The 15,555-nt window shown below is 36.5% G+C and overlaps 1 protein-coding gene across 1 annotated transcript in view; it reads left to right on the top strand.

The window, feature by feature from the left end:
• SHANK2 (SH3 and multiple ankyrin repeat domains 2) overlaps nucleotides 1–15,555 on the top strand; it is a 372,036-nt gene that overhangs the window by 86,595 nt on the left and 269,886 nt on the right. Inside the window, exons 13-15 of the mRNA XM_048949837.1 lie at nucleotides 485–652; nucleotides 3,952–4,068; nucleotides 7,947–8,024. Of these exons, the coding sequence (XP_048805794.1) occupies nucleotides 485–652; nucleotides 3,952–4,068; nucleotides 7,947–8,024 (363 nt within the window). The remainder of the gene's footprint in view (nucleotides 1–484; nucleotides 653–3,951; nucleotides 4,069–7,946; nucleotides 8,025–15,555) is intronic.

Here is a 15,555-nt window from a genome sequence, read left to right as displayed (position 1 = left end):
ATTATGCATTGTATCTTTACAGTCTTTCCTGTTTTCTTTCATATTTTAACAAGTATTCTTAAATCACCTTGATAAACTAGATTCAATCTTATGTTTACGGCATTTGCTTATTTCCTTTTGACAGATATTCAAATTATTTGGTATATTTGATAATGTATTCTGTAAATGAAGAAGTAAATGTTTTTCAAAGGTGATGAAGCATTTTCAGAATGTGAGTTCTGAAATTTGTATAATATGGAAACTGTACATTCTCATTCATCCTTACCTTGTTATCCCTGTAAATTCCTTTAGGTTCTACTTCTTTTGAAGTCATTCCTTGCTTAACTTACTCTTTGTCACAGCCTATTATTTCAGCTTTTAAATAAATGAGCTATAAGTAGACGTAACAAATATCACCTTCTGATTTCTTTTTCAGGGAGAAAAGCCCCTTTTTACTTGTAAGTCCCTTCAAAAAGCAGTTTTCGCTGTTTCTGTTTGTTTTCAGACTCTTTTAGAGCTGGGAGCATCTCCTAACTACAAAGACAGCTGTGGCCTGACACCGCTGTACCACACTGCTGTTGTGGGGGGGGATCCTTACTGCTGTGAACTTCTTCTTCATGAACATGCTACAGTTAGCTGCAAAGATGAAAACGGATGGCAAGAAATTCATCAGGTAGGGAAGATGAGTTTTTGTTTAGAATTCAAATTGTACTGGGAAATGTAATCTTCCTGTACATTCTATGTGCAGAAACATACTGTATACATTCTGTGTCTAAACGAATACCATTTCTATACATTCAGCCCTTGCACATTCAAGTATGGAATTATTGATTATTGCTTTGCATCCTGCTTTTGCAAACGCTTACTGTAGCTTTTGTTGCAGAAATTGTGCTGGCTGCTAATGACATTTATCCAAAGGATACTTGGATATGTGAGTGTCTTAGAGACACTCTAGTTAAAAGAAAGAAAGAAAGAAAGAAAGAAAAAAAAAAAGTAAATCAATCTTTTGTTAGCAACTAAATGATAATTTCCCTGGTAAAACTTATTGTCTGTTAAACATACTCTCTTCTTTCTTTTTGAACTTTACAGGGAAGATTTAGATTCAGGATTCTGCTGCTAGAATCATGTAGTATGTTGTATTGTAGGTAGTTAAATCCTCACAAACTCATAATCTGAGTTCAGTTTTAATCCCTTGCATATATGGAAACTGAGATTCTAATTGTTTTTCTTCTGCTGTTTGTACATGGTGTTCTTTGTCTTTTCTTATAACTTCCCTGGTGGATAAAAATGGGAATATGTGGTATGAAAACAAACAAACAAAGAAAAAAACCCCAAAACTTTTTACATTCCTACTTAGGTTATCTAGGCTCAGTTTCTCTTCTATACAAAGTTCATTTAGTACACAGCTATGTTTCTTCTTTTCTTTGAAGGGAAATGGAAGATGGTTTTGTTACCTGGTTTGGGGAAAGAATCTGGAAAAAGTTTTTATTTAGTGTGTATGTGTGTTTAAATCTGGATTGTTTGGATCCATCTAGTAAGAAGTAAAAAGAATTAATGCACTGTCATAATTCCTGAGCCTCTGAAGGAAATGGATTGTATAGATTGAAGTATGTAGGTTGCTCCGAAAGTAATGCCTCCTATTTGTTTCCATGGAAACTACAGCAGTAACAGAGAGAACAAAACCACTATTTGATAGAGCAAATTCCCATGTGCAAAACACTTCTTTTTCAATTCAGTAATCATGAATTCATGCAGATGAGCTGATCATGATACTCTTCGTTTCATGATGTGACTATTGTGCATAACCATCCAGAATGTGGCTTATCTTTCATGACACAGTCACCACTGCTGAAACACACTACTCACCACCTCACTGTGTTCACATACACTGGTCTCCCCATAAGCATTCAGCAAGCATCAATGAACATCAATGGTTGCCATTGTTTCCACCTGGAGGAATTCCAACTGCACACGTTTGCTTCTTATGCATGTCCATGTTGGATGCCAATTTCTAACACTGCCCCTGTGCTGCCATCTGTTGCACAGCAACAAAATGGAATAGAATATTGGTGGGAAGGTTCAACCTCTACTGTCCCACAACCAGCATCTGCTTCTGATGCTGTCAGCCAACATCATAATGAGATAGAAGGCATTACTTATGGAGCAGCCATTCTCCTACCATTCGTCAGTGAATTAAGGAAGACAGTGACATGATACAATCACATATATTGTCTGCATGAAGAAGGCAAGGTTATTTTGCATGGCAAAGAAATACTTTTTAGGGAATGTGTTTTTAATTTTGTTAGAAAATCTGCAGAAAATAAGCCTCCAAGCTGCCCTTGTAGTAATGGCAAAAAGGTAAAGTGTTCTGCTGTGCAGTAATAGGAGTAAACTAAATATCCTTGATATACTCATCCCTTTCTGTTGACTATAACAGGGAGCCCTCAATAACAGTTTGGACAGCTCACCTAACATATATCCCCCCGACAAGGGAAATGCGTTTCCCTTGTATTTGTTGTCTTCCAGAGCTCCCAAAAAGCAGAGAAAACATTTCTGTCAGATTGGCAAAGAAAGGAAGAAGGTCAAATCCTGCTCTAGCAAGGAAGCAAGGCGAGAGAAGGGCCTGGCTTTAGTCCAGCTTGTTGTATTAAGAATAGAAAGTTGGACACCTGCACATTCATATCCAGATGTTGACTGACTTTTAGAAGCTGGAGAGAGCTGATAGCTAAATATGGCTCATTATACATTTGGTCTAATATCCAGTCAGAAACACAGCTTTGATTCGGTTCTGTTTCTCCCTTTTGCACAGTTTCAGTTGCTTGCTTTCTGTTGCTCAACCTTAAACCTTTCTGTTCTAACATCAGCTGACACGATTTTGGCAAATAATGTGTAAATAAATAATCTAATAAAATGCTGGGGAATTTTCTTTCTATATGATGAAATTTGAAAATTGAAGATGGTGTGGTAGTAAATGTATTAGCCTGGGATTTGGGAAATCCAGTTCACTCCCAGATGTGTCACATTTAATCTTATGTTCAGCAGTACACTTAATTCTTCTGATTCAAATTGCAAGATGTGCAGGTGATATAATCCCCAGTGAAGTCAGTGTAATTAGGTACCTACAGCAGAGTGTTGTATATAAGCATCTCTCAGTTTAGATTCTGTGTTATTGTATAGGAAAAATACTAATTTGAGACTGTTAAGGTAAAAGTATTACGAACATTAAGATGCTCAGTTGGTGCACTATAAAGAGGAAGGGAGGCAAGAACTTGAGACTAATGAATGAAATGAATGTGATTTTTCTCAAACTTCTTTGCTGATCAGGGAAGTTTAAAATTTTAGTGGAGTCTCTTTCTTTATCAGTTTATTTCCAACTATTTAAAGTCTAATGTTTTATCTCTGTGACTGAAAGTAACATTTGGCAGTGTTAGAAGTTAAGTGGCAAAACACTTGAAAGGAATGCTCTTTAGGATCTTGTGTACACGGTGCATCTGCTGACATAACAGAATCTGTTTTTTTGAACTACTTTGACCGAGTTCTCGCAAACCTTAAGAGCGGAATTTGAACATCTGATCGCCTTTAGTGCCATCTAGTGGACAACTTCCCAAAGATTTGTGGGACAAAAATTATTTTCAGTCAACCGTCAGACATGATGAACATAATAAGAATATTGGTTCCGTGTATGTATCCTATCTAAGAATATATTATAAAAATATCAACATTTGTATTTTACTGATAAGTTACTGATAAGGATATGCTTAAACTTTTGCACAGATTTGGTGTACCTGAAATGCGCATAACTCAGTTTTCAGATGTATATAGATCTCAGTCTTGTCATGCAGTCCAGGGGTGGTTTTGAAAGTTATGTCCCAAGTAAAGTAGTATCTTCTCTGATAAAAGTCACTGACCTGGAATGCTTAACTGATGCAACTAGACTGTATAATAATGGAGACAATACGCATCTCTTAATAGGCTTGCCGATATGGACATGTCCAACATCTGGAGCACCTTCTCTTCTATGGTGCTGACATGTGTGCGCAGAACGCATCGGGAAACACAGCGCTGCACATCTGTGCTCTTTACAACCAGGTGAGCAGGCACCCACCTTCCCTGCTTTTGAACAGTGGTCCTAGAAACTAGAAAATACATAATAAAGCACATTCTATTCTATTATCATTTTATTCACTAATTACATACGAAGGCTGCTCATCTATGGTAGCAAGATTATACCTATTCACTGGAAATGCTGTCAACATCATGTATTACTGAACTGTGTTTTTTAGTATCATATCTGACTATGGACCTATTGCTGTTTTGTTGGAATTTAAATTAGAATTAAATAAGAAATACGTAGAAAATACTGTGGAGGTATATCTCTAGATTGTACAGAAGATATCTCATTCCTTGCTGTTTACAGCTTGTATAGTCATTTGCAAATAAAAGAACCATTTTGATTTGATAACATTCAACATGCTTTATATGTATAGTGAAGAGGGAATGAGTTTTACAACTGTGTTAAAATACTGCATGTAGAATGTTGCATTAAATTGAAAAAAACACAAGTCATGAGATGTGACTCTAACTAACAAAAAGCTGTTAAAGCATCTGTTTCTTAATTAATTACCATCTTGCCTTTTCTGAAGGCTTATCAAAGCAGATCCCTCAAGTATCTCTAAAATTACCTCGACAGTTTTAAAAATAGGTTTTGGAGAATAATTTGACAATTTTCAAGTCTGCTGGCTTGATGTGTGCGTCATAATTGAAATAAATTCATGGACTCCTGTTGTACAAATCTTCCTCAGTAATGCTGATTATTGTTTGAAGTATGCAGCATAACAGTGGGTAACGTGCCGCTATGGGATTGCTTGTTGCTCAGTCTGCAAGCTTTAACAGGCCATTAAGTACCCAGAGCAACTAGGTTAAGGTTAGCATGTTTTCTTCACTTCTATAGTCACTCAAAGGTTCTGCAGGTTAACACTTTTCAAGATTTCTATCCAGAAAAGTAAAATTCACATTCTCAGCAAAAATTTTACTTGTAAGCTTCACATCAGGAACTTGATACACAACTAACTGTAAGCTCTTCTGCTGAGTATTTTAAAAATATATTTTCAAACTTCATTTATTTTATTTTTCCCAAGTAAGAATTTTGAAGTTTGGGTCATAGTGCACATATAAACTTAAAAACGTGAACTCGTCTTTCTCTCATATTTTTTAAAATTTTATATTATTTTAACAACTTATTGCAGTATTTCAATAGCTGTAGCTGTTTACAAGAACACACTTTTAGCAAAGGTTATACGGTATGAAAATTGGATTTTTTTGTGTACAGATGTATTGTTTTGACCCTGGTGGAAAAAATCATTCTGTGGAACACTTAGCCCTTACTGAAATTTCATCTACAAATCATGGGTATTTTTGAAGCCAGTTAAATTTGGCTCTGAGATTGGAGTTTTACTGCACTGTAATGATTTCCTTTCCTTAATTAGGAATACGTAGATTTTTTTCTCTAGGTGCTGTGAACCGTAACCTGTATTAATGTTTTCAGTGTCCTTTTTGTTCAAAAGTTGTTGTTAACTAATGTGGAAGGAAGGAACTGTGACCTTTTTTTGGCTGAAGAGGACAGGAACAGCAAAATTCTTTTTTCCTTTTGATTCCTGTAGATGGAGTCATTACCCATAGAATTTTTCTCTTCCATCTTTCCCCAGGGAATTTTCTCAGGATTTCAGCAATTCTATTTTCCTAAGTTTGAGCTAAATGCTCATCTGAATACATTCTTGCTTTTTAAAGTTGTTTTTTTTTGTTTGTTTGTTTTCTTTTGTTTTGTTTAATATTCACTAATACAGAGCACAGAAAAAATAGTGAAAAAAAATTTATCTAGGTATTTTCATGTTTAGAGTTACAGATATTACACCTTAAGTACAGATATCAGTGCAAGCAAATGAGACAATTAATTATACAGTAGAAACACTTGTGATGAGAAAACAAAACTGTTGTGAAATATGACCAGGTATGTATAATATCCTAAGATCATAGAATCATGGAATGGTTTGGGTTGGAAGCGACCTTTAAGATTGTCTAGTTCTAGCTCCCTACTCTAGACCAGGTTGCCTGGCCTTGAATGCTTCCAGGGAAGGGACATCCTCAGTCTTGCTGTGTAACCTGTGTCAGTGTCTCACCACCCTCAAAGTAAAGAATTTCTTTGTAATATCTAGTCTTAATCTACCTTCTCTAAAACCACTTCCCCCTGTCCTGTTGCTATGTCCTTCAAAAAAGCCCCTCCCCAGCTTTCCTGTAGGTCCCTTTCAGGTACTGGAAGGCCACTGTAAGGTTCCCCCGGAGCTTCTCTTTTCCAGGCTGAAGAGTCCCAGCTCTCTCAGCCTGTCCTCACAGGGGAGGTGCTCCAGCCTTCTGGTCATCTTTGTGGCCCTCCTCTGGACCTGCTCCAATAACTCCATGTCCTTCTTGTGTTGAGAACTGGACACAGTACTTCAGGTAGGGTCTCATGAGAGCAGAGTAGAGGGGCAGAATCACCTCCCTCGACCTGCTGGTCACGCTTCTCTTGATGCAACCTAGGATACGATTGGCCTTCTGGGCTGCAAGCACACACTGCCAGCTCATGTTGAAACTTTCATCAGCCAACACCCCCAAATACTTCTTGTTGGGGCAGCTTTCAAGCCATTCTCTGCCTAACCTGTATATGTGCTTTTGCTTGCCCTGACCCAGGTGCAAGCCTGATGAAGATGAACAGTAAAGATGATATACAGGAAATAGTCAGAAAGTGTAGTATTTGAAAAGCAGGCTAGAACCACAGAAGGTTTCTGGCAGATTACAATTGGTCATATTTTACAACAGTGTAGTCTAGTGACTTCAGGGTACTATGTATTAATGTAAAAAGAAAAATGTTTTCAAAGGATTTCATTTGCAGATTTCTGCAGTTCAGAAGGATTTAATTCATGCATTTCTCTTTTCTTTACAAGAAAGGTCACATTTGGTTTGCTCTATTAACTAATTTTATAGAGAAGAGAGAGAAAGTAAGCCTCAAGACTCATACATAAAATGTTTAACACTTGTAGCAGAAATGCTAAGTCACAATTTGAACCAGTGAATGAATTTCTGGTGATAAGGCAGGGCCAACACAGGGGAGCTCAGGTGTATGCAATGTGCCTGAGTGACTGGAAGGGGTGGAGCCAGGATCCTCCCCTTCCCAGACCTCATTTAAGTGTTGGCAACAGTTCTCAAGGTAAGCAGCTTCTTTCTTCCCCCCTTCCCCCTATTCCTTTGGCTCTTAAATTTGAGCAAGTCCTCACTTGCTGTGGCCTTGTTCCTTGGCTCTCTTGCTGTGCTTTCCATTGCGTTACAGCACTGAAATGAGTGAAAACCAAACCAAAATAACTAAAATGCTTCCCCTCCCTCACCCCCCTCCCCCAAAAAAGCAGCAAAACATCTGAAACAAGAAAAATAGGAGGAAACAAGCACAAACCCAACCATCAAACAGAATAAGTAAATGGAATTGGTAAAACTGCTTTGTTTAATTTTCAACAGTAGGGGAGTATGCCCTTTATCACAGTTACCTTACTGTTCCTTTAACAGTACTCTTATCCCTACAGAATAGGCAAAAACTGCATGGGAGCCAATTTTATTGTTAACAAATATGTTTTCTGTAAGATCTAACCTCTTAAGTATGAAATTTTCAAGGTACAGTTAAAAAAAAAAAAATTAGATGTTTACAACTTACATTCCTTTTTTTTTTTTTAATATAAATTTGCAAGTTATTTCTACTCTACACAATTCAAAGAATGTAAAGCCCTGTCAAAAATACTAAAAATGCTACTTTAGTAACTTCATTTCTTAAACTTGTATGCATATTTGATGTTGCTTATATAAGAAAATACATACCAAATGTATCTCGTAGAATCAACCTCTCTTCAGGATTGCTATTAAGTAGTTTACTTTTCTACCATTTTCAGGAGAGCTGTGCCAGGGTGCTGCTATTCCGTGGAGCAAACAAGGAGATTAAGAATTACAACAGCCAGTCTCCATTTCAGGTAAAAAACAAACACACACACACACAGGAAAAAAAAAAAAAAACCTGAAAATGAATGCCCTTTCTTTCTGCTGCACATCAATGTCTATATTTTTTGTAGACGTTATTCACACAACCACACCAACCCACCCCATCAACAAAGAAAAACCCCCCAACTCTTACTTTTTTGTAATGTGGTTTGTGGGTTCTTCATTCTATGGATGTGGTGCCAAAGAACTGGGATATGTTTCAAGGACAGGGTTGAGTTGAGTGCCCTATCAGTTAAAATAGTTGAATTGTCATCTCTGTCTCTGCAAGGAAAGTCTTTCTCTGGATCAGTCGAAATTTGCTAGATGTTTTTTCATTATTTGCTTATATTAAAGTACTTTCAGAAAGCTTAATTAACAAACTAAATGGAAGAAAATTGTCCGAAAGAGTTGCCAGGTATGTCTGACAACCTTAAGCCCTTATTTCTGAAGCAGCCTTAATTAGTCTGGTTTTCAGTAAAACATTCATAACACAAACTGGCATGTGAGAAATAGAGATGAAAGCTGCAATGTTTTAAGAAAAAGTAACAGAGAAAAATCTATTCTGCAGAAAAGGGTGCTTCTGGAAGACTGATGGTATAGTTGCACTAAGTGGAACTGTCTTCTTTTGAAACATGAGGGGACCATTTCTCAAAATCAAGTATTCTTTAAACTGTAAGAAATCCTGACTTACCCTTGCACACTCTGTCTCCCACTGCATTCTGGTCCTTAATTAGATAATCTTGGCTTAGAATAATAATAATAATAATAATAATAATAATAATAATAATAATAATTAAAAACCCACACACACATGCACACAAGTGTGAGAAAAAAGCCACCCATGAAATAAAGCACTTTTTCTCTCATTCTTTGACAAATGAAATTGATGGAATATTTGCTATGTCCACGTAGGTCTCTAACTTAGTTTCCCAATGTTATTAATGCCTGTAAATATTAGACTCTTAAAAAATAGCTTGGGCACATAATCCCACATTTGTTTAATTAGTTCTGTAATTTGAAGCTTTTCTGGACATAATTTGTATCTCTCAAGCTTCAGAGTTCTGCCTGCAAATTCCAGCCAGATCATTGTTTTCTTTGGGGACTGTTTTACCCAGACTGGAGAAACAACATATGAATTTAGGGATCATTTTCAGGCTGCTAATAGTTTGACTTCTAAATATACACTAAACACAAATTCATGAAGTTGTAGATAATATTTATCACTGCACCTTATATTTAGAGAGTGATTTAATTGGATGATTAAAAATGGAAAAGAGGGATCTCTAATGTTTCAGTGGGTGAATTCCAGTGTCATTTGTTACTTTGAGAGACTAGATTATTTTATTTCTGTATCTGAGATTCACTTTTCCTTTTGTTTTAGGTGATTATGTAGGGAGGATGGTTGGAAAGCAAAGCAATTTCTGTTTGTCTTCCTCTTTCTACTTAATGCTGCAAATTTGTTACTTTTCCTCTGAAGTTATGAAAACATTGAAAAAGACAGATTCAATCTTTGTAAATGCTAGTACTGATGATTATAGGGCCTCAAGGAGTGAAGGATGACTAGCTAAAACCAAATAAAATTGGAATAGCAAGTGAGCACAGAGACAGGAGAAATAACCTTGAGAGAAGAGACTAATTGTGGAGGTGCACATGCCCTTAGGGAATAAAATGCTTCTATTTCTTATCATTTAGTATGTGCTAACACTTCTGATATTTGGGCTTCTGTCACACCCTCTCCTAGTATAAACAGAAGGACTGAAAATTAGGTTGGCTTTGTTCTATCATTGCCTTTTTTTGAGCATGTGGATGTGGAAATTGTTTCCATCTTTTTACTTCATTCTGTCTTGTAGGTATAAGGAATGTAAGAAATGATTTAGTTTTTCCAAATGTAGTGAGTAGAGAAACCCTGGTGGCAGCATTGTAATAAAGCAGCATTAGAATTAATTCTTTGCCATCTGTCTGATGCTGACCCAGTCAATCAGACACCACAAGTGGAGCTGTTATAAAATTATGCAGAATCCCCTTGAGTTAATAGGATTTTGCATACTAAAATTGTTTACTCATGTAATCAGTAGCAAGGAATGTTGAAGAATCTCATATGTACATAATGAGAACACTTGTAGCTGCACCTTCTATTCCTTTGAGTAACCTCCATTATGTTGTTTTCTGAGAAAAATCTAAAAGGATTCCTTTAAATTGCTGCTTACAAAATTGATTGCATGAAAATGGATCCTTCCTGTAAATACAAAGTATTCATATATCAATACATGTGTATTTTGCATTCAAGGCCTGCCAAAAATGTATTTATTTTGGTGAAAATGAGGAGCACACTTTGACTTTTGTATCTTGCATTTGTGGCAGATGAATGTCCTATAATTTTACTGCACATTTAAAAAATATAAATAAAAAATGGAGCAAGGAAATGTTCACGTATTTCCAAACCATGGTGATGCTTAAAATAAGCATGGGTTTACAAGATCATAAGAAAAAAAGCCAATCCAAGTTAAACTGTGTACCATTAGATTCAGGTATCCCATACTGAGTTCCTTGTAGAGTTCTCTGCCTGAGATCTGGCTGTCTTTTTTAGCATTTCACTGTCTAAAAGAATTAGTATTGGAATGACATTGCCAGGTATCAAAGCCTGGAAAACCTTGTGTATGTTTCCTAATTGAATGCATAAGTGTTAATTAGCTACTTTCAAAGAAGTGTTCTTCATCCTGACTGATTGCTCAGATCTATTTAGTAATCAGTACTGAATACAGTTCGTGTCATCCAGAGTTCAAAGTCTGCTTTTGACTGTCAACTGCAGAACCTTTTGCTGATAGGACGCACTCTGCAATAAGAGTATGGGGCAGAAGAAATTCCACTGAGTTTTTTCCGAATAAGCAATAATGCTGACATAAACTATTATATCATCTCTATTTGTGTTCCAAGTAGGTTAGGACAATTCTTGTATCATTGTCCTCAGTATAGGCTTGAGAACCTTTTGCATATTATGTGTTTTGATTAAAAGCAGATGAACAGTTACAGTTAAGATGAAACCTGTGCCACATCATTATGTGACATTGTTAGTTCTGTTGGTTAATCAGTTGCTTACCCATCATGTCTTGACTGAGTATCTGAGAATCTAAGTACCATATATGGTAATTTTTCTGTGCTAACAGAAGGTATAAATCTATCAGCATTACAGAACTGGAAGTGCTAGCTAATAATATGCTGTTATGTATGTATGAGCGGGTTTGTGCTTTCATTCATAGCACTGAACTTGAACGTGCTCTCAACCATGACTGCTGTAAGTACTACTGATGCCTCCATAGCCATTTGTAGCTTCTGACAGAGTTTGCTAAACATGTTTGCCACCATCATATAGTGGATTGAGTTACAGCTTTCATAAATGAAATGGTGAACTTCTGTTCCAGATGTAGGTTGGCTTTTAAGTTTCCAGTGATTTGGGGTGTTTTTTTCCCTGTTAAAGTTTCTTTTTTATTACTAAAAATAACAACAGAATCTTGTTTTTTGACCTCCTGGTAGCTGCAAAGAGATGTACTGAAAAACTTCCTAGATGTTCTTTCAAAAAATCCATTATATCTTACCAACATCCATAGATTAATGTAAAATTTCTTACCTGACGATCATTATTCCAGTAACTCAGAAATATCACTTATCCAGCGTTTACAAGCCATTGATATTGTATTGTGCAAGTTCAAAAGGACATACACGTTGTTTATCATTTTTCTTTTACTTAGCGTAAGTCCTGTGTGAATAATTCATATGTTTTTTTTTTTTTCATACTGTCTATAAACACTTCCAAGCTTAGAGCTAATAGAACTAATGACCAGTGCGTTTAAAGCATATGTGTTCAAATATGCTGAGGAATTTGCACTTAGTGACGTTCAGGGCTGTATCTAAGGGTGATTTCACTCTCAGAAGTACCTTGTTGTTGACCACTGCTGTCTCAAGTCAACACGGTCTTTTAATGTGCAGATATATAGACAGCACGAAGAACAACCATCTTCCGGTGCAGTTCCACTGCAGGTAGAATTGTTCCTTTCAATGTCTTGGCTGTGCATCCATTTTCAATTGCTCATATTTTTGCCAGATTTTAATCATTTGAAAAGAAATTTTCTATGCCTGGTTCGTCAGGCTGCACTGTTCAGAAAAACAAAATGATTCAGCTGTTTCTGAGTATGGGTGAAGGAAAACATGTGTTGTTTTTCTCATACTGGAAAACTCTGTTGACCCCCCTCTCCTTGTCCCATCTCCCCTGTGGTGTGATGTTGTTTTGTTTTCTTTAATTGCCCTACATGCTGTTAGTGATCTCTGTATTAGTAACACAACAGTGTAAAATGGTTTGCAGCCTGACTCAAATTCAGGGGCTCCAAAACTAGTTGCATATTTGGAAGCTTGCTAGGGGGATGCAGATGTGCAGAATAGGGCACTGGTAAGTAAGAATGGCATTTGAGAACTTGCAAGTGGGTGGAAAAGTTCGGGACTGGCTGAGTCTGAGGCTGAGAGGCAGTGAAAGTTCAGTAAGAGCAAGATAGATAAGGGTCTTAGGAAGACTTCTATCAAAAGTGTCAGAAGAAAAAATAAAAATCAGTTCAGGGAAAATGGGGACTGACTATATGGAAAAGGGGGTCTGAGCTGGAAAGCCAGGGAGGGTAGGGATTTCTCAAGGTGGAAGTACATATGCTAGCAATCAGTCAGAAAAAAATTCATCTGTTATCCAGCATATTGCCATAATGACTTCCCAAAGCTCAGTTTTGATTTAGTTTATTTTGCAGAATCTCTTTTTGGTGGAATTTCTAGGCAAAGGACAAAAGGTTATTTCCAGGTATTTTTGTCTCTGACTTATTTTTGAAGGGTAAATCTGATAAAGCAAACTTTAAAACTGAAAATCTCTGTCCAGTGCCTGAAGAAGTCGTTTTTATAAATACAAAGAAATGTTAGAATATGTAACTGTTGTGTTACTGGAATGTAGCAACTAGAAAAGGACTTCTTTTTTGCCAAGTTTTTGTTTTTATATTTGCATCCTAATTCCTTCCCTAAAGCACCTGTGCAAAGAATGCATCATTGGATATTGTGTGTTATTGGCAAAAGAAGTCTCAAAATATCTCTTTTCTCATGATACGTTCTGCCTTTAGTCAGACCTTAAGCTTATTCCTGTTTTCTTCCTGCTTTGAATGAAATCATTGAATTTATTGTTACGTGTTTGTGTTGGCTTATTTTTTATCCATGTTTGGCCACTGATTAGTTACATTTTGTTTTGCAGTACAAAAATAACAGGTAAAAGACAACATGCCATAGAAAATTATGCAGTCTAGTTTACACTTACTCAAGATTTGAATATTGATGTAGAAGATTCAAAGATGTAATCATTTTTAATAATTGTGGTAGAAGAAAGTATGTTTTCAACTGCACACAAGTGGTGATACAAGAATAAAATACTACATGAGCTTACATATGCATATTCACCATCATTTTCATAAGAAGAGATTATAAAATTAAAAAGAAAATCTCATGGTGATACACTCAGATGCAAACAGTGATTAGTTATGACATGTTTTCTCATCATTTACCTTGAAGTGCTATTTATAGAAGAACACATGTTCTCATTTGAGAAAAAGGATTTTTGGGAATCCTGTACATCACCTCCAGCATACTTATGCCTTTGTGCTGATATGTTGTCTGCTATAATATTAGGGGAATTGTTGCCAAATGGAAATATACCTGAGAATAGAAGATGGGAATACCTGGGATAGAAGATGTTCCCATTAACACTTCCAAGAAAAAAGTGTTCAGTGGGAAGCTAGAAGTGACCTAGGTTGTCAGTAGATTTACTGCTGTTGTTAATTTTGAAGCATTGACAAACTGTTAGGCAAAAGCTTCTCCTTGCTTGTGTATGAAGCACAATTCCCAAAGGTCAGTATTTAGTTCATTATACAGTTGGTGACAACAAAGCAAAATGTTGTATGCTCACTGAGAATGTGGGACAGCAAAGATGCACTGCTTTTGTAACAGAAACTGAAAATTGGGGCCTCTAGATTTTACTGGGCAGAAATGGTGGGTTTGTATCCCAAGAACCTTTTCCTTCTCCTTAGATCTCTTTAGCCACCAACTCTGCATGTTACACATCTTTTGCTAATACTTTTTCCTGGCTTGGATAAGTTGAATTTGGGAAGAGATACAGGAGCAGAAAAATATACGTGCGTATGTAATGAGATTTAAATCCATTCCCCTTGACCCAGCAATGGTTTGCAGAGCACTGGCTAATCACTCTCCTCTGTCTTATTCTTTGCCATTTTTTCAGAAAAGTGGACAAAATGAAGTAATGTGGTAAAACACAAATTAAATTATGTGATCATCTGTATTGCAAAGGGCAAAATATTGCCACACTTGAAGGTACTTAAAAATACTTACAGCAGGTTCTAAAACAAAACAAAAAAAGAATTGTGCAGCAACATCAGCTTTTGTGTCTGCAAACTTATGGAAGAGTGTCCACGAGCTGATTCTTTATACTGTATTCAGTGTGCGATCCCACACGTCTTATCATCCCCTTTGTGATTTCTCTTCCTGCTCAGGCAGGAGCTGAAGTGCCTCAGGTGTCTGTCTATGGACCAATATTTCACTGGGAAGTAAAGTGTCCCTGAGGTAGCTAGGAGCCAATCTGTTTGTTTGTTTCCACCAAATGGATAAACTTCAAAAAGCTGAGAAGCAGCTGAAACTAGGTTATAAAAGGGAACAAATTAAGCAAACTAAATTGTAAGGGTCACTACCAGTTCTTGCCTCCAAGTGAGAGATGCTGGTGTGCAGTGCAGATGTGATGAGCTGTCATGGAGAAGGTTGCAGGAGGTAATGTAGATCTCTGTAATTTTAATTTAGTTATAGAGTTTTGATAGCCAGACTGAATATTGCTCTTATTATTTTATTTATACTATCTCCTACAAGAGAAGGCAGCAAGGGTAAGTTCTTAAGTGGCAGAACTGTAACTGAGCAGTCACACATATATTGTCTAATCCTTATAAAAAGGTCAGCTGTGCTGAACTCTATATATTTTTTGTTGTTGTTTTAAAGATCACAGCAATCTTGTCATTGGAAAATCTTCATTTGATTGTTGTATATAAAAGGAGCTGCTTCTGCATTTTCCTTTCTTTTAGGCAGATTTTATGTCTCCAACTCATCGGAAAAGCTCTAAAACAATCCTAAGACCATGATGAACAGGATTAATATAAAATATCTATTTATTTGAATTGCATTGTTGCCAGGGTTTTACATGTATTGAAGTGGAAATGATAGATGCTGTATAAACTCCCAGAGAGTGACAGGTAGCAAGTATTTATTCTCTCATATTCTTATAGAAAAGTGCACTATATCAGACTCTGCTTTAGATTTAACTGTGGGAGAAATGAGAGATGCTGTTCTCTTGATTCCTGTTCCTGTGTGTGTGGTATAAAGACTGTTATACTGTATGAGAAATCTGTTTCACAAGTCGTAGATAAGCATGCTTACAGTAATCTGCTACAT

This window comes from Lagopus muta, chromosome 6 (assembly GCF_023343835.1).
Source record: "Lagopus muta isolate bLagMut1 chromosome 6, bLagMut1 primary, whole genome shotgun sequence".
Classification (NCBI taxonomy): Eukaryota; Metazoa; Chordata; class Aves; order Galliformes; family Phasianidae; genus Lagopus; species Lagopus muta.
Note: the sequence above shows the minus strand (reverse complement) of the source record. Positions and strands in the feature narration are given on the sequence as shown.